General features: G+C 33.9%; 1 protein-coding gene across 1 annotated transcript in view; it reads right to left on the reverse strand.

Moving 5' to 3' along the window:
- Window positions 1-19056, reverse strand: part of KLHL1 (kelch like family member 1) — a 361767-nt gene that overhangs the window by 14206 nt on the left and 328505 nt on the right. Inside the window, exon 9 of the mRNA XM_036893901.2 lies at window positions 9127-9339. Coding sequence (XP_036749796.2) covers window positions 9127-9339 — 213 coding nt within the window. The remainder of the gene's footprint in view (window positions 1-9126; window positions 9340-19056) is intronic.

Consider the following 19056-nt stretch of genomic DNA (forward strand, 5'->3'; position numbering starts at 1 on the left):
AGACATGCACAGATTAAAAGTCAAGGGATGGAGAAAGATATTTCATGCAAACAACAGAGAGAAAAAAGCAGGTGTTGAAATACTAGTATCAGACAAAATAGACTTCAAAATAAAGAAAGTGACAAGAGATAAAGAAGGACGTTACATAATGCTAAACGGCTCAGTGCAACAAGAGGATATAACCATTATTAACATATATGCACCCAATACAGGAGCACCAACATATGTGAAAAAAATACTAACAGAATTAAAGGAGGAAATAGAATGCAATGCATTTATTTTAGGAGACTTCTACATACCAGTCACTCCAAAGGGAAGATCCACCAGACAGAAAATAAGTAAGGACACAGAGGCACTGAACAACACATTACAACAGCTGGACCTAATAGACATCTACAGAACTCTACATACAAAAGCAACAGGATACACATTCTTCTCAAGTGCACATGGAACATTCTCCAGAATAGACCACATACTAGGCCACAAAAAGAGCCTCAGTAAATTCCAAAAGATTGAAATCCTACCAACCAACTTTTCAGACCACAAAGGCATAAAACTAGAAATAAACTGTACAAAGAAAGCAAAAATGCTCACAAACACATGGAGGCTTAACAACACGCTCCTAAATAATCAATGGATCAATGACAAAATCAAAATGGAGATCCAGCAATATATGGAAACAAATGACGACAACAACACTAAGCCCCAACTTCTGTGGGACGAAGTGAAAGCAGTCTTAAGAGGAAAGTATATAGCAACACAGGCATATTTAAAGAAGGAAGAACAATCCCAAATGAATAATCTAATGTCACAATTATACAAATGGAAAAAAGAAGAACAAATAAGGCCGAAGGTCAGAAGAAGGAGGGAGATAACACATATCAGAGAAGAAATAAATAAAATTGAGGAGAATAAAACAATAGAAAAAAATAAATGAAACCAAGAGCTGGTTCTTCGAGAAAATAAACAAAATAGATAAGCCTCTAGCCAGACTTATTAAGAGAAAAGGAGAGCAGTGAACACACATAAACAGAATCAGAAACGAGAAAGGAAAAATCACGACGGACCCCACAGAAATACAAGGAATTATTAGAGAACACTATAAAAACCTATATGCTTAAAAGCTGGAAAACCTAGAAGAAATGGATAACCTCCTAGAAAAATACAACCTTCCAAGACTAACCCAGAAAGAAACAGAAAATCTAAACAGTCCAATTATCAGCAATGAAATTGAAGTGGTAATCAAAAAGCTACCCAAGAGCAAAAGCCCCAGGCCAGATGGATTTACGGTGGAATTTTATCAGACATACAGAGAAGACATAATACCTATTCTCCTTAAAGTTTTCCAAAAAATAGAAGAGGAGGGAATACTACCAAACTCATTCTATGAAGCCAACATCACCCTAATACGAAAACCAGGCACAGACACCACATAAAAGAAAACTACAGACCAATATCCCTAATGAATGTAGATGCAAAAATACTCAATGAAATATTAGCAAACCGAATTCAAAAATATATCAAAAGGATCATACATGACCTAGTGGGATTCATCCCAGGGATGCAAGGATGGTACAACATTCGAAAATCCATTAACATGATCCACCACATCAACAAAAAGATGAACAAAACCACATGATCATCTCCATAGATTCTGAAAAAGCATTCAACAAAATTCAACATCCATTCATGATAAAAACTCTCAAAAAATGGGCATAGAGGGCAAATACCTCAACATAATAAAGGCCATATATGATAAACCCACAGCTAACATCATACTGAACAGCGAGAGGCTGAAAGCTTTTCCTCTGAGATCAGGAACAAGACAGGTATGCCCACTCTCCTCACAGTTATTCAACGTAGTACTGGAGATCCTAGCCACGGCAATCAGACAAAACAAAGAAATACAAGGAATCCAGATTGGCAAAGAAGAAGTTAAACTGTCACTATTTGCAGATGACATGATACTGTACATAAGAAACCCTAAAGACTCCACGCCAAAACTACTAGAACTGATATCGGAATTCAGCAAAGCTGCAGGATACAAAATTAACACACATAAATCTGTGGCTTTCCTATACACTAACAATGAACTAATAGAAAGAGAAATCAGGAAAACAATTCCATTCACAATAACATCAAAAAGAATAAAATACCTAGGAATATACTTAACCAAGGAAGTGAAAGACCTATACCCTGAAAACTACAAGACACTCTTAAGAGAAATTAAAGAGGACACTAACAAATGGAAACTCATCCCATGCTTGTGGCTAGGAAGAATTAATACCGTCAAAATGGCCATCCTGCCCAAAGCAATATACAGATTTGATGCAATCCCTATCAAATTACCAATAGCATTCTTCAATAAACTAGAACAAATAGTTCAAAAATTCATATGGAAGCACCAAAGACGCCAAATAGCCAAAGCAATCCTGAGAAGGAAGAATAAAGTGGTGGGCATCTCGCTCCCCAACTTCAAGCTCTACTACAAAGCCATAGTAATCAAGACAATTTGGTATTGGCACAAGAACAGAGGCACAGACCAGTGGAACAGAATAGACTCCAAACATTAACCCAAAAGAATATGGCCATGGACATACAATGGGGAAAAGACAGTCTCTTCAACAGATGGTGCCAGAAAAACTGGACAGCTACATGTAAGAGAATGAAACTGGATCACTGTCTAACCCCATACACAAAATAAATTTGAAATGGATCAAAGACCTGAATATAAGTAATGAAACCATAAAACTCTTAGAAAAAAACATAGGCAAAATTCTCATGGACATAAACATGAGTGATTTCTTCATGAACATATCTCCCCAGGCAAGGGAAACAAAGGCAAAAATGAACAAGCAGAACTACATCAAGCTGAAAAGCTTCTGTACAGCAAAGGACACCATCAATAGAACAAAAAGGTACCCTACAGTATAGGAGAATATATTCATAAATGACAGATCCGATAAAGGGTTGACATCTAAAATGTATAAGGAGCTTACACACCTCAGCAAACAAAAGCAAATAATCCAATTAAAAAATGGTCAGAGGAGCTGAATAGACAGTTCTCTGAAGAAGAAATTCAGATGGACAACAGACACATGAAAAAATGCTCCACATCCCTAGTCATCAGAGAAATGCAAATTAAAACCTCAATAAGATATCACCTCACACCAGTAAGGATCGCCACCATCCAAAAGACAAACAACAACAAATGCTGGCGAGGTTGCGGAGAAAGAGGAACCCTCCTACACTGCTGGTGGTAATGCAAATTAATTCTACCATTGTGGAAAGCAGTATGGAGGTTCCTCAAAAAGCTCAAAATAGAAATACCATTTGACCTAGGAATTCCACTTCTAGGAATTTACCCTAAGAATGCAGTACTCCAGTTTGAAAAAGACAGGTGCACGCCTATGTTTATCGCTGTACTATTTACAATAGCCAAGTAATAGAAGCAACCTAAATGTCCATCAGTAGATGAATGGATAAAGAAGAAGTGGTACATATACACAAGAATATTATTCAGCCATAAGAAAAAAACAGATCCTACCATTGGCAACAACATGGATGGAGCTAGAGGGTATTATGCTCAGTCAAATAAGCCAGGCAGAGAAAGACAAGTACCAAAAGATTTCACTCATATGTGATGTATAAGAACAAAGGAAAACTGAAGGAACAAAACAGCAGCAGAATCACAGAACCCAAGAATGGTTACCAAAGGGAAAGGGACTGGGAATGATTGGTGGGAAGGGAGGGATAAGGGCGGGGAAAAAGAAAGGGGACATGTATAGTGTTGGGGGGTGCACGGGGAGGGCCATGCAACATACAGAAAACAAGTAGTGATTTTACAGCATCTTACTACACTGATGGACAGTGACTGTGAAGGGGTGTGTTGGGGGGACTTGGTGAAGGGGGGAGCCTAGTAAACATAATGTTCTTCATGTAATTGTAGATTAACGATACCAAAATAAATAAATAAATAAATAAACCTTAAAAAAGAAAAAAAACTTTTTATTATTATTATTTTTTTTTTTGAGAGGGCATCTTTCATATTTATTTATCAAATGGTTGTTAACAACAATAAATTCTGTATAGGGGACTCAATGCACAATCATTAATCAACCCCAAGCCTAATTCTCAACAGTCTCCAATCTTCTGAAGCATAACAAACAAGTTCTTACATGGTGAACAAGTTCTTACATAGTGATTAAGTTCTTACATGGTGAACAGTGCAAGGGCAGTCATATCACAGAAACTAAGAAAAAAACTTTTTAATGGTCACTTTTTATACATTAATATTTCTATTATTTGTTGCTGGAAAGTGGAAATAAAAATAATTTTACATGTTGGTTGAATATATAACTACCTTATTAACATACTTTTTAAATCAAATAGTTTTCAATTAAATTGTGATTAAAAGATAACTAGAGATTTATCATGTAACCTTGAATACTGACAGTTTCATTCATTCCAGTTGTTATTAATTTTCTTTCACTTTATTGCCTTATCACTGGCAAGTTTATTAGAAAGTTGAATGAAAGTGGTATTAGCAGTCTTTCTTTTCTTATTCCAATGAAAAGTGCAAAACAACATATTTCAATATCTGTCTATTTATTTTTGTATTAATTTCTCTTCAAAGATTGGTGAGAGTGTTTATGGTCAGTGTGGGTTTTATTATTTTTGCATCTATTTGGATGTTTGTTTATTTTGTTACTGTATTGAGTTATATGTATTAGGTTTTTTTGTTATTGTTGTCAAACCAAACTTCTATTTCTGGAATAAACTCAAATTGGTTGAGATAGGTTACCCCTTTTGCTTATATCTAGATTTGATTTGCTAGAATTTCTTCGGATATTTTCATCTATGCTTTTGAGAGTTTAGCTGGCATTTTTGTTTGTGTCCCATGTTTTTCTTTTCTTGCATAGTTTTTATACAAAAGAGCAAAGATTATCATGCACAGTAATAGGAAAATAATATTAACAACAGACTAGCTGGTCATTTTATGCTATGCTTATTTGGCTAGATTCAACAATCTTAACAACAAGAAAGAAATATCTTATTGAAAATTTCAAAATCTCCTATGAAACATATTTAAACAATTCAAGTAATTGCTGTCTTGTAGAAAATTTAAGATCTCACATATATGAAACTATGGGTTAATATATTTACATGCTACATAAGGCATAGGATAAGCACACATAATTTAAATAAGAAGTCTTTCCTTTACTATTTCTCTTCACTGCGTGGAAATGCTACAATTCTTAGATTATGTTTAAACCAAAAAGATGAAGTGAGAAATTAAGTTATATCAAATATCCCAAAATTCCACTCTTCTCTTATACATCAGTGTTTATGGTCATTTTAAAAAGAGTTAATTTAATTAATTTAATTATTTATTAATTAATTAATTAATTTTTTTAATATTTTTAAATTTATTTATATTATTAAATTTATAAATTAATTTAAATAATTAATTTATTTAATTAATAATTTATTTATCCCTTTATGTCTGGCAGCAAATCTTAACTTCCATTATTTCATTTTTTTATCAAAGACCTAAAGATGAAAAAAATATTGAACCATATTTTAACAGAAATAAATTAAATACTGTTATTTTAGATGACTTTTCTGAGATGTCTAGAGTAGATTTTGGTAGAATTTGAACAAACCTTTTATATTTGTTGTGGGTAATACAGAAAAATTGTTTATATATATTTGTTAATAATGTTTGGAGAATAAGATATAGATATATAATTTTCTATTTATATATAGAATTTGCTTAATATTTTAGGCTCTAAATATTTTCTATTAAATAAATGCCTAAAATATATATAAATGCTGTGACGATGGAAATAGGCATTCACATGCAAATTGAGAAATGACAAATAAAAGTCTGTCTATGTCTTTCCCTCAATCTGTCCATTCCTCCATATGTACATAAATACACCCATACATCACTATCTATCAAATATCTATTTATTAATCTATATAACTACTTATTTACAGTATACCTCAAGATGCTTTTCCTTGTGACAAATTTAAGGCCTGTGTATCTTAACGTCTAACTGATTCATTAAATGCCGTTGAGTGCTCTGTGCCAGGTACTGGATGCCAAGTGGAGGAATATAGGGGTGAACATGCTAATCTTGGTCCTCATCAGCACATGGAATCTAGTTTAGTGGAAATATTAATATAAAACAAATAAATTTTTTCATTACAATATTCATAACTGGTACAAAGAAAAACTCCTTTGGGCTTTCAGGTCAAATTTGCATTAGGAAAACATCTCTCTGGCTACCATAAGGAAAATAAAATTGGAGGAAACAAGGCAGATTTAGGAAGTTTCTATTCCCTTGGCATCCCTCTCCTATCAGACCTTTTTACAGGGATACAGATTTGAGGACAAAGGTGGACCTGAGCTGTTATTAGCCAGTAGGGGAATTGATGCCTTTGAGCATATTTTCTGATCCATTGCCTGGTTCCTATTTTGTTTGTGATCTTAAAGTTATAATTATATCTCTGTCTCTTTCATCTAATAATTTTAAGCTCTGCTTAGCATGGTGAAAAATTTATGCAGAACATTTTTGAATATGTAAATAGATGGATAACTGTGCTTTGTCTAACACATTGCACCTTCTGGGCCTAAATTCTGCTAGAACTTACTGCATATTTTGGACACTGATTCTGTCCACTCAGATCTCTCACTAGAGTGAGGGTTGGCTACAAAATTAGTTCTCACTGTTCCATTAACTGTTCTAAAATCCCTGTTCTAAGTCCCTGCTTTCTTTCCTGTTCTGATTTGAGGTACCAGTGTTCTTTGCGTTTAAGACAACATTATTCTATAGTTTTTGATGACTTATAAAACTGTATTTTTTTGACACCACCATTATATAATTCCTTCACATTTCCCTTAGAAATCATTGTCATATAATAAAATTTGTTCTATCCATTTATTTACCTATCTATAAGGCATTGCATTATACACTACTTCTTGTTCTTCCTAATGATTTATTTGCTCTCAATTATATACTGAAAACATTCTTTATCTATGGAGGTATCATGATATATCTTGATTTATTGATGATTTATATGTGAAATCATCAATATAGAATATATGTTATAGAAACTGCAAAAATGCTATTAATCTGACACATAATATGAACCAGGATGTGGATCACGATAATGCCGTGTGCTTCTACATTCCTTAAGTTGCTCATACCCACTGCTCTCCTGTAACTGGAAATAGCTAAGCTTATTTAAATCTAATTTTGTATCGTAAATGTGTTTTTAGACTGAATTATTTATGCCTCTGTTCACAAATAACATTTCAATATATTATGTAGTAAAGTTAGAAGATAAAATTGTAATAGCATTTCATTAGTAACATTTATGTAAGATATTCATAGGAAAAGTAGGAGCTCCATCATATTCACCTTGTTATTTTTCCCAAAAATTTAACAGAGGAAAATGTGAATGAGCTGTCAGGCTATTGCAGTATCTTTATGATAAATGATTGCATGCTCCTCTATATAAAAGCATACATCTATATGTTTGGACTCTGACCACTGTCCAAACTATAACACCTCTAGTTCCTAATTTTACTGGACAAGACAATGTTGAAGTGAAATTGTGGTGAGCTTAAATGCTGTATGTGTAGATAGCCATAAATTTACAGACCATTTCACATAGTATCAAATCCTTAAACATGTTCTATATTTTATTCAATAAGTGGCTTAAGTTTGAACAGATCTGTTCACTAAAAGCTATCGCTTGCCAATGACCTTATTCTCAGTAAAAACAGCCACATGATCTCAGGAAAAAGTATCACAAATGAGAGCACCTTTTTCCCACTGACTATACCACTTTTAAGCAAGGGTATAAAAGATGTGGGTTTTTAACATTAAGAGGAAAATGGTATTTTTTTTCAATGCAATCCACCACACATCTCCTATTCTTTTACAATGTACAAATTAGGATACCGTTCTCTCACCCTCATGAAGTTTTCTGTGGCCATGTGACTGGTTTGTCATGAAAGTAACAAAAAGGAATTACATCACTTGCATGTAAAATCTTTGAGAACCAGTGAACTACTCTCTGGCTTTTCCCTTCTGGCACTGGCAGCACTCACACAGTAGCTTATATGTCATTTTGGGTACCAGAGCAATAATATGGAGCTGTCTTGGATATGTAGCATGAGTAAGAGAAAAACATTAAGGTATTAAGTCACTGAGAGTTTTGAATTTTATTCATTATAGTAGAATTACTTATCCTATCCCAGTTGATAAAGCAGTTGACCTCAAATTTCCCTATTTTCACCTCCCTATATAGCAGCATGCATCCTTATGTAATAAGAAATACCATCATAGGTTTCACTAATCCTTAGTGTACCCAGTATATTAGGTGATGTACAGCCCTTAAAGAGAACTTAGCTATAACCATGCCAGAAAGTGTCTGGGTTGTTGAACCAAGCCTGAGGCCAAGGTGCCTTTCCACTACAGCCTTTGTGTACCTGGCCGTTTTTAGAAGAATTAAAAAAGGACCTATATGTCCCCTATTCAACAAGATTATAGAAAATCAAGTTATTACAAGTCTGTCTTGCATTAAGAAATGTGTGGCACAAAACAAAGTTTGTAATTCACCTTTAAGAGTTTGAAAGGTATAGTAGAACAAACAAGGCAAGATGAACAGAATAAGTAAAATATCCAATTTTTAAAAAGAATTAACAAACATTCATAAATTTAATAAATTAGTTAAAACTGTGTTTTAATTGACCTTTTAAAAATGCATTAAAGAAACATTTAAATATTGCTTTAGGGTAAAAAAAATTGTAAGACTTAAAGAAAGAAAGAGAAAGAAAGGAGAGGAGGGAAGGAAGGAAGGAAGGAGGGAAGGAGAAAGGGAGGAAAGGAGGGAGGGAGAAAAAATAAGAAAGAATGAAACCATGTGTGTGTGTGTGTGTGAGAGAGAGAGAGAGAGAGAGAGAGAGAGAGAGAGAGAGAGAGAGAGACTAAACAAACAGCTCTAATAATTGAATTTACCTTTACAAATTATGCAGTTTTTATATGAATTCGGCATCAATGTAATCCTCATTATCTCTTTCACTGCTATCTGTGTCCTTGGGGTTCTTACCTTTCCACGTAATCTAGCAGCCGGGAACAGTGGTTTGAAGCAGGAGCATCATGCCCACCTACTGCATAAAGAAAACCATCGCACGTGGCCACCCCGACACCCCCTCTCCTCTTACACATCGGAGCACACATGTTCCACTTATTTGTGTGAGGATCATAATATTCCATTGAACTCAAACAGGAACTTCCATCACGACCTCCAACTGAATACAACCTAAAAGCACAATTGGAAAAATGCACTTTAATATTAGTCTGTATGACAAAATGTAGAAAAGAAAAAGTCCCTTAAAAATAAATTTTCAGTCACAGTATAAGCCTCAAATGTGTTCAAAATATGTTACTTCAAATGGAAAAAAATGTTTAAGGTATTCAATACATGATTACACATACCTGGAATCCCCACCGTCCCAATGTGCAGCATATATACTAGGTGAAATAAGAACAATTATAATTTTCTAATCTCCATTATTTCTAAAATGTTAGACAGATTTAATTGAAGATTGTACAAATAATTAAATAATATTTATGTATTATTTTTAACAAATACTTATGATATTTAAAGTTATATTACCTCCAGTTCTTGAAAATGACCATAGTTAAGAGAAAACTGATTACTTGTTGATCATTTGGTTTGCACTAGCATTATGCTATTCTTCATGTTCTGGCTCCACAGTTCAGAGCACTGAATAAATGGGATAACCTAAACAAGTATTGTCATAACACCAGCTTCCTTCTTAGTGCCTATGCTACAGCTCATGTGTTACACAGATAGATAAGACTTTGTGGGAAAAAGGTGTGCAATGACATTAGTCCAACTGAAGATTACTGAAACTTGATACATTAATTTTGTTGTTATTATTTCATTAAAGACAAGTATGATAGGAACCCAGGAAAATAAGTACTCATCATAATGGCATTTAAATGATCAGAAATATATTGTTTGAATAAAGTACATCTTGCCTGTTTGATCATAACCATGAACATTTCATCATTGTGAGGTACAAAGTTGCATTTACTTATTTACTCATTTGCTCAGCACATGTTTTTGAATGCCTAGTACTTACTGTACACTATCCAAACTTTATTTAATATATCCATGAACAAATCAGGAAAAAAATCTGTGCACACAATTCCTCCAGAGGAGAGGGTAGACATAACATACAAAATAAACATATATATATTATATATTTCTTTATAAGATGCTAAGTGCTATAGATAAAGGGGAAGTGTGTTTAGGAGTGCAACTTTGGGGGTGTAGTTACAATTTTAAATATATTATCAGGAAAGGTCACTGAGAAGATAATGTTTGCACAAAAATTTAAAGAAGAGAGTAGAGTTGGAAGGTGAAATCAGGAATATCTTGGGGAAGAAGTTTTGAGACTGAGTGAAGTACAAATTTCCAGGAGCAGAAAAGAAGCCCTCGCGGCTGGAGCAGACAGAGGGTGGTGTGGGAGGTGAGGTGAGAGGTCAGGTACAAGGTGGGGCCTCATACAGATGCTTGTAGATGTTTACCCTGAGTGAAACAGGAATCTCTTACACGATTTTGAGCAGAGGAGAGATATGACTTGCTTATATTTATTAAGATTAGGTGTGGAATTTTTGTTTTACCAGTGGACATATGGTTAATATATTGGTAAATAGACTTAATTCTATACTTTTCAGTTTCTAAGCAAATGTATATGAAAACATTATTACTTAGCATATGAAATCATTCAGGTCTTAGATTTATACACTTCTGCTCTAATATCCTTTCATAAATCCAGAATATGATGTTTAAAATGACTTCAAGTCCTGGAGACATTTTTTTCAAAAGCTGTTTATGTTTCTCTTTACGCCTGTTATGATAAAATGTTTCTGATTGCCCAAGTGTGACTTTATGGATGTAATGCATCTTTGCTTGATTACTCACAGGTTGTCTGCCAGCTCTCAATCTTGAGGTATGTCAAAATTTATCAATAAGAGCATTTTAAAGGACAAGTATTGGACAATGTAGCTTGCAAAAGCACTCAGAAGTGAAATAATTATTCTGCTCAGAAGTTTTTATCATCCTAAACCTTTCATGAAACCTAAGCTTCATTTCTTTCTATATTTCATTTAAATTGAAGCTGTAACTCAAAAGAAGTATGCTATAGTCTTGAGGTATTATTATTAAAACTGTGCTCCTAGCACAGTCCCTGGTACATACTTTATGCATAAGAAAAGTACCCCCTCTCTTATTCTATTGTTTTAAAGGAATTGCTGACTTCAAGCTAATCTATTTATTTATACACATTATATGCATAAATTACAGAATCGATTTATCTGAAATCGGCATAGCTGATCATACAATATGTGTGTCCAATAGTATACTTTTCTCTGAAATTATTAAAAATGTTAACAAAGATATAGCTAAATGTATATAAAAATAATGATAATTAAACATATTCCTTACATGACAGAAGCCAAATATTGAGCCTCTTAGTATAGCCTTTATGTGTAAATGTTTCTGCAAAGTTCACTAGTAACAATATCTTTGACTTCTTTAATATAATTATGTATATTACAAACCACTATTCATTTAGTTTCTCTTTCTTTGTGAACTTTCCCCTAGTAAAATCCAGTAACAAAAGGGATTATACAATAAAGAAATTTATGTCACATCTTGAGAAAAATGAGATAATACTTGATTGTTCCTTTTGTAAAGTAAAGGTTTAATATAATTGCTATCATTATATAAATTATTAAAACCTAAGCTATATTATTAGTGGTTTTTTCATTTGGTATATTTCCCTTTTAGTGTCCTTCAAAGTATTATATGGTTTACAGGTTAACAATGAAATTATTATAATTTTAATAATATGAAATAAATTATTGTTTAACACTAGGACAAGATTAACTGAAAAGAGTAAATAGCTGAACTTTCCCCAAGGAACAAGCTTTAAATCCACTGTTAAAACCAATAGCTGTGTTTCAATATTTGGAAAGATTTTGAAAATTATGTACTTTGCAAATACATCCTATCAACCAACATTATCCATAACCTACTTACAAATTTACTAAGAACTAGGATATAAAAATTTAAAAAAACAGTAATAAGAACTATTATTATAATTATTGTTAAAGTACTAAAAGTAACCAAGGGATAGAAACAATATACCCTAAGCATTGAGAATAAATGTTAGAATACATGCACAGAACTTCATGAACAGTTATTAAAGTTTTTCTTGTCAGATCTCCCCTCACAATCTAGTCCTAGTTTGGACTGATTGACTGCTTGTTTTGTTTCACTACGAAGACAAATTAGATGCTGAGAATCTGAAGTGCAGAGAAGAGTCTGATACTAGAAGTAAATGTAGTGACAACATAGAAAGTGACAGCTGACAGTTTCACAGCAAGAAAGGAAATGTGACATTTTAACTTAGAGTTGAAAGATGAGTAGAAATTTGTAAGATAAAGAAATGGGGGAAAGCATTACGCACAGGGGAGGCATTGAGTATAAAGACGAGGGGCATGCAAGGTCATAGCAGGTGGTAAATAAAGACTGACAGGTCTACCATATTGATGGGAGGGGCGGTGGTGAAGGAGAGGAAAGAAGAGATGCAGCTGGTAGGCTGAAAAAATCAGAGTGAGAATGTAGGTAGGGGTTGCATGTCATGCTGTGAAGTTGGGATTCTTTTCTGAGGCAATGAGAAGAGGACAGAAAAATAGCATTCTTAGGAATAATCAGGTTCAGAGTTCAGTTTGCTGTGAATATTGACCAGTATATTTCCTCAATGCCACAAACTGGCAGAAGCTCAGAAATATCCCAGACATAAGTAAAGCTAAAGTAAATTCTTCTAGAATTTTGCTGAGAATGGCAAGAATCAATCTTTCCTATTACTTCCCTAACTTACATGTTCATTCAGCGTACAGATGAGTTTTACCTAAAGTTGAGCAACCAAGATTCAGTGTTTTGAGACCTAGTTGCCAGATGCCCATCTGAGTACCAAATATTTAAAATTCTGGTATGTTGCAATATAGCAGTTGCAGGAAACAAATCCTGTTAGATTATAGGTTCAAATGTGTGTAACAAAAATATAATCAGAAATATAATAAACAAATATTAGATTATAGGTCCAAATGTGTGTAAAGCAGCTTGCCAGGGTTGAGACCCAGGCTGTTAACTCTTTTAACTGTATCTTCTGTAGAACAAGACACTTTGTCAAGAACTGTGAGGAATCTGAAATTTCACCCTACTTGAGGCCTAACAAATTAGCCTACCGCAGTTTCACAGATACTGGAAAAAAGGCACAAGACTCCTGGGTCAGAGAAAAATGCCTTTATTACTCCCAGCACAATAGGCGGCATGGGCTTTGTGTCCACACTGGTTCTTCTGGTCTCCCCAGCTCAGACCAGGCGGCACAGGGAGACTCAGGTAAATACTGCACGTGCAGCTGGCATTTCCTCAGGTGAGGGATACAGAGCTTAAAACGTGCTAATCCTTTAAAGGAGGCCACCGATAAACCTGCCTAACCTTTTCCGTGAAGGGAGATTCCATCTTCCTTATTCTGGTCCAGCAACATTTTTAATCTCTGACCCAAAGAGAGTTTGGAGAGAAAGTCTCTATCTTACAAAGCTGTTTCATTTTCAAATATCCTTTAAAAGATAGCGTGAATAAAACTGTCAATACTTCTTGCTTAGTAAATGGGCTCTATGCTAAAACCCCATTTTAGAACTGTCTTACACACTCTCTTGTCCTGGTGTCTTAAGGTAGCCCTAGCAGTCACAGCCATGGTTCAAACAGCAGGATGAAGGAAAAGGGGAAGAAGACACACATCTTCCCTTTGAAACTTCATCTTTTAAGGTGCAGAACTCACTTCTTACATGTCATTGGCAGAACTTGGTTACATGGCAATACCTAAGTGATGAGGTGCTGGAATATGTTATTTTGTTTTAGGTGACCATATGCTTAGTGAACAATTGGTGTCTTTATTGTCATATAAAAGAAGTGAATGAGCATTAGGAGACAATTAGTAGTTTCTGACCCAGCTTTAGATCTTTTCCAGCCCTATGCACCACTGTGCATCTAACCTAAGTACCTTTGTACTACAAAGGCTAGTGTACTTTTCATTAACCAGTTTGGGTGTGTCTCTACTAGAAAGTCTTTCCCGATCCCTTTGTCTTTTTCCCAGAAGTTTACATTATTTATATTCTGTATTCTAGATAAAGTTATTTAATATTTGTTATACTTTAACAATAGTGCATACTGCAGGGATGGCTACAGAAAGTGCTTCCATTACCATTTTCTAAATATTTGAAGGTTTTGTTGATTAACCCATGATATTAAATGTAATTTCACTCACAACATCCCAGAAAGCACATTCAGGCATCCCTTTCCTTGCATAATAAAAGTGTAAGCATTCTCAACTCCCACAATATAAAACCTTAGAAACAGCTCCGTAGATCCAGAACTCTGCTTGATCCTTTTTTCCTAATTGATGAAGAACTCTTTAATCTGATCCCAAGAGAAGGCTCATTGATCCTGCTGGCAGAATATTCCAGCAATGCCCTTCAGTGAACCTTTTCATGAGAGGTACATGGAGTGCCTTACAGTACATGAGCAGGATTTCTGCAAGCTTCCAAAGGCAGGTTGTGTCACTGATTTGTTCTTGCTTACTAAGAAGGTTGATACATATGGCCAACTCAGTCTGAGACTTGCTAACATATCATGACTGGTAAGCATGGTTGTGGGTTAAGTCTGATAGAATACAATTACCCTAATTTATTACAGCATGCTCATATTCCTTTATTTCCTAAAGGAATCTTTTAATTATAATAAATCAAATTAATATGGGTCAATTACCAACATCCCAAAACTTGATGGAATTCACTGACCTGAAACCTGATAGAAACATCCGTTCTAACTTAGTCCCTCCACGTTTCCTTTGCCAGCTCCCACTCTACCCCTATCACAGTTCTGCACTTCCTTCCTTGGTTTTTTCTTCTTCCCTTCGATATAAGGTAAACTCCCTAAGGGCAGATTTGATTTTATTCTGTGGTGTATCTCATAGCCAGTATATGTTTGTAAAAAAATTAAATAAATAAATGAATGAAGTGCTGGTTTCCAGTTCTTGAGAAGGGTGATTTATCTATGAAATCTGTCAAAGCAAAAAGCACCTAAGTTCTACTGAAATAAGAATTTTTGACAAACAGCAGAGAAAAATATTAATCGTGTGTTTTGGGAGCATAAGAGAAAGATTAATTTTAAATGGAATTAAAAAAAGGAGTTATGGAAAGGTATAGATTAAGCTGGACTTTGGAAGGCATAAAATATAAATTGTCTCATTTAGGTTTTATTTAGATAAAATCTTGTATATTTTTTTTAGCGCTTCCTGATGCTATTGTTTCCAAGCTTAATAAACTGAATCCTGTTAGTACTGATTTTGCCACATGGAAGTTATTGCACATGGAGAACTGAAGTTGCATTAGGCCATCACTCTGGAGAGTTTTCAAATGTATCCAGAGATCAAGTGTAAATCCCAGGAGAGAAACTAAATGGACAGTTATTAAGTTATTAAACAAAAACAATGGAAAGGAAATAAAGTCAGAGAGATGGGTATATGAAAGGGCAAGGTGTGTGAACGATCGTCATGTTCAGGGACTCTGGGCCATTCAGTGTGGGACGTAAGGTGGCTCTAAGGCAGAGTAAACATGGGAGAAGGAAGGAGAGGTCTAAATCATAAAAGAGACAGTATTTCAGACTGAGGAATCTGGCAGTGGCTATGCTTAAATAGGGAGCTAAAATGAGTTGTCTGCTGTTACTGTGCATACTGTACATGCTGTATGGAAGCATGATTATCAAGTAACTCTTTGAACTATTAGAATACATCATAGTCTGTCTCCTATTTTGATGGGATTCTTATAATTTTACAGTTTCCTTAAAAAATTATAAATTATTCTTCAGCCACAGTGATCTGTATAAAATTGAAATACAACCATGCCACTACCCTTTTTAACCTTTTATGACATCTTTAACCGTAGCCAAGTTGCTATAGATGACCTGGAGCCTGCCTTTCTATGCAATCTTTTGGGTCCATTCTTTCTCATTATATCCAGACAAACTTAACTTGTCCTCTTTTGTTTGCATTTCACATTCAGGGACTTGACATACTTTGTTCCTTTTAATTTCAGTGCTTTCCTACTTTCTGGAAATATGTTAAATCAATCAAATCCCAACTTAAAAATCATTTTTTCAGGAGGCCAGTTACAAACCTCCTGAGCCCATTAGTAGTCCCAAGTGAGACTCAGCAAACAAGCAGTTTCTTCTTCTTCTTTTTTAATGTGTGACTGTAAGATAATACATTTTAAACACAAATTACCTGTCATGCAAAAGTTTATGCAATTGGGTGTTCCAACTTGAAAAAGAAGACCAAAGCTTTAATACAGAAATAGAAACAGAGCCTTAGAAGGCACCGTGCACGTGACAAGCTTTGAGGCTTAAGTTTCTTTACTAGATACTGAGACATGCTGGAGAAAACAACATACATTGACTCCCATTTTTCTGATACTTCAAGCCATCTAACTCTAACTTACAGCTGCATAGATACTGCAACTGCCCCAGGAGTATTAGTAACATGAAGTTTTGAATGAATGAGTGAATTAGTTTTGCCATGGAGAATGGTGAGACAAACTCAATTTTGTTTGTCTGTCTTGCACAGTTTCTAAGGGCCAGAGCACAAATTTATTAAAATTCAAGTCAAGCCTATTTATGGATGTGCTCAGGCAGTATCAGTATCTATCTGCTCTATGAGCTAACACAGGCAATAAAGACAAGCAGACCAGAAAGGCCTTTCAGTTACGAAGTCAAATTTGAAAGAGCCAAGCTAAAGCAGAGAGCAAAGAAGAAACAAAACAATCACTAGTGTAGGTATTATTTGGGGAGTCTGAGGTTGTGTATGGCCAGTCACCACACAGATATGTCTTTCACTGCTTTGTTGTATTCCTTTATTCATCTAAGTCTGTTGCTGTGCTGGCATAAGATGACATATGTACCACCTACCTTAATTTATCTTATTGGAAGACTGACCAGAATTGTTAGTGAGATTGATGTAATTTTGCTCTGAATTCATCAAAATCCACTCATTAATTATAAACCATGAACCAATATCTTGTTTTCCACAACAAATGGTATCATAAATAAGAGGATGGTTTACTGCCCTTTATTAGTCTTAATCATAAAAATTATTCAAAATAATGTTCAGAGTAGCAACAGTCAGGTTAGAATGACATATTAGTGAGATGTAAAAATAAAAGAAGAAAAAAATCACATCTGTAGAGATGAGAAAAATAAACTACTGTCAGAGGGAGAGGGTGATATTGAAACAATTTTCTGCTGTGGGTCTGAAGTAAAAGGTCACTTTCTAGTGATTATTTTCTCTCTGAGTAAAACAGGAAAAGCAACTAGACATGAATAGACAGTTTTCAAACCACGTAATTTTGAGGCCATTAAATCACACTCAGGAAAAAAAAAATACCTAAATAAGAGCTGTCCTATTTTGATTTAAAGGACAAAGATTACTTAAAATAAAGTTAAATAATTTAAAATATTTCATAGAATGGATTAAAATTTGGGAAAATTACTGAATTTCAAGAATAATTGTTTACATTTTATAAACAATTTCAAGAGTAAAATCTTTAAGTATAATCACACTCTGATATTTGGTGTAAAGAATAGTATTAGAGTAAATAAGGATTTTTTAAGAAATTAGGTATACTAACTAACCCAAAAATACAAGGACAAGAATACCAACCTGAATAATGAAGTCCGTGTATAGTCACTTTAAAAGGAGTATTAGAAGAAATTGGATAGACAATTCAGTTATAACAACATGAAAATTTGCTACAAAACTATCTATTAACTTTTTTTATTATAATTCATCCCATTTATTCTGATGGAGTTTAGAGAGGATTTATTATAAAACACATATATTAAGATATTTCAAATAATGTATTAAGGAAGGATCACAAAACTTTAATGCAAAGTAATTATTAAAATCTAAACTAGGATAAGTTATTTATTTAAAACTTAAATATAGTATGTGTGTGTATATATTTTTAATATAGAATAATGTAGCAATGAATAAAATAATGAAGGAGTAAGGGTATTTCTTCCCTATTGAACAAATTTGCTGTATCAATGAGATACCTATTTCTAAAAAATGCAAGGAATACATCCATTAACAACAATATAAGTGGTAATAAAATGTCACTAATAAACAGATGAATTATTTCTTATACATAAATACTAGAAAAAGTAAAAAGGCAAAAAAGGCCTATGCTTTTTTGTATGGAAATTATGAAAACTAATACCCAAGAAAAATATTCATTTTGTTATTGTTTTACTATCTATGAACAGATACGCCTGCAAGACAGTTTTTAAACAAAATATTTAATGTAAAAATCTGAAAGTTTACTATTGATTTCCAAATTAAGTGATACTCTTAAGAAAAATATTGTAATGCTTAAGGAGAAATAGTCCTTTGAGGAAAAAAGATAAAGATAAATATAGGTAGAAAGTGATATTAATAATGTGGCATCTTACTACACTGATAGACAGTGACTGCAGTGGGATATGGGGTGGATTTGATAATATGGGTGAATGTAGTAACCACATTGTTTTTCATGTGAAACCTTCATAAGAATGTATATCAATAATACCTTAATAAAAATATAAAAAGGCAAAAAATATAATGTGTATATTCCCTATGAAGTAAAATGACAACACAAATGAACATAAAAAGGTATAACAGAATTTTAAACATGTATTAAGAGAGGAGTGGGGCATGGGATTAGGTGTTATTAACCCTAAGGCTGGGGTACTCATGGAGGGGGAGGGAATACATTTTGCAATTCACAGAGAATATTAGGCATTGTCTGGAGGCTTCTTTGGTTGTCACACTGGGGCAGGCATAGA

This window comes from Manis pentadactyla, chromosome 17 (assembly GCF_030020395.1).
Source record: "Manis pentadactyla isolate mManPen7 chromosome 17, mManPen7.hap1, whole genome shotgun sequence".
Taxonomy (NCBI): Eukaryota; Metazoa; Chordata; class Mammalia; order Pholidota; family Manidae; genus Manis; species Manis pentadactyla.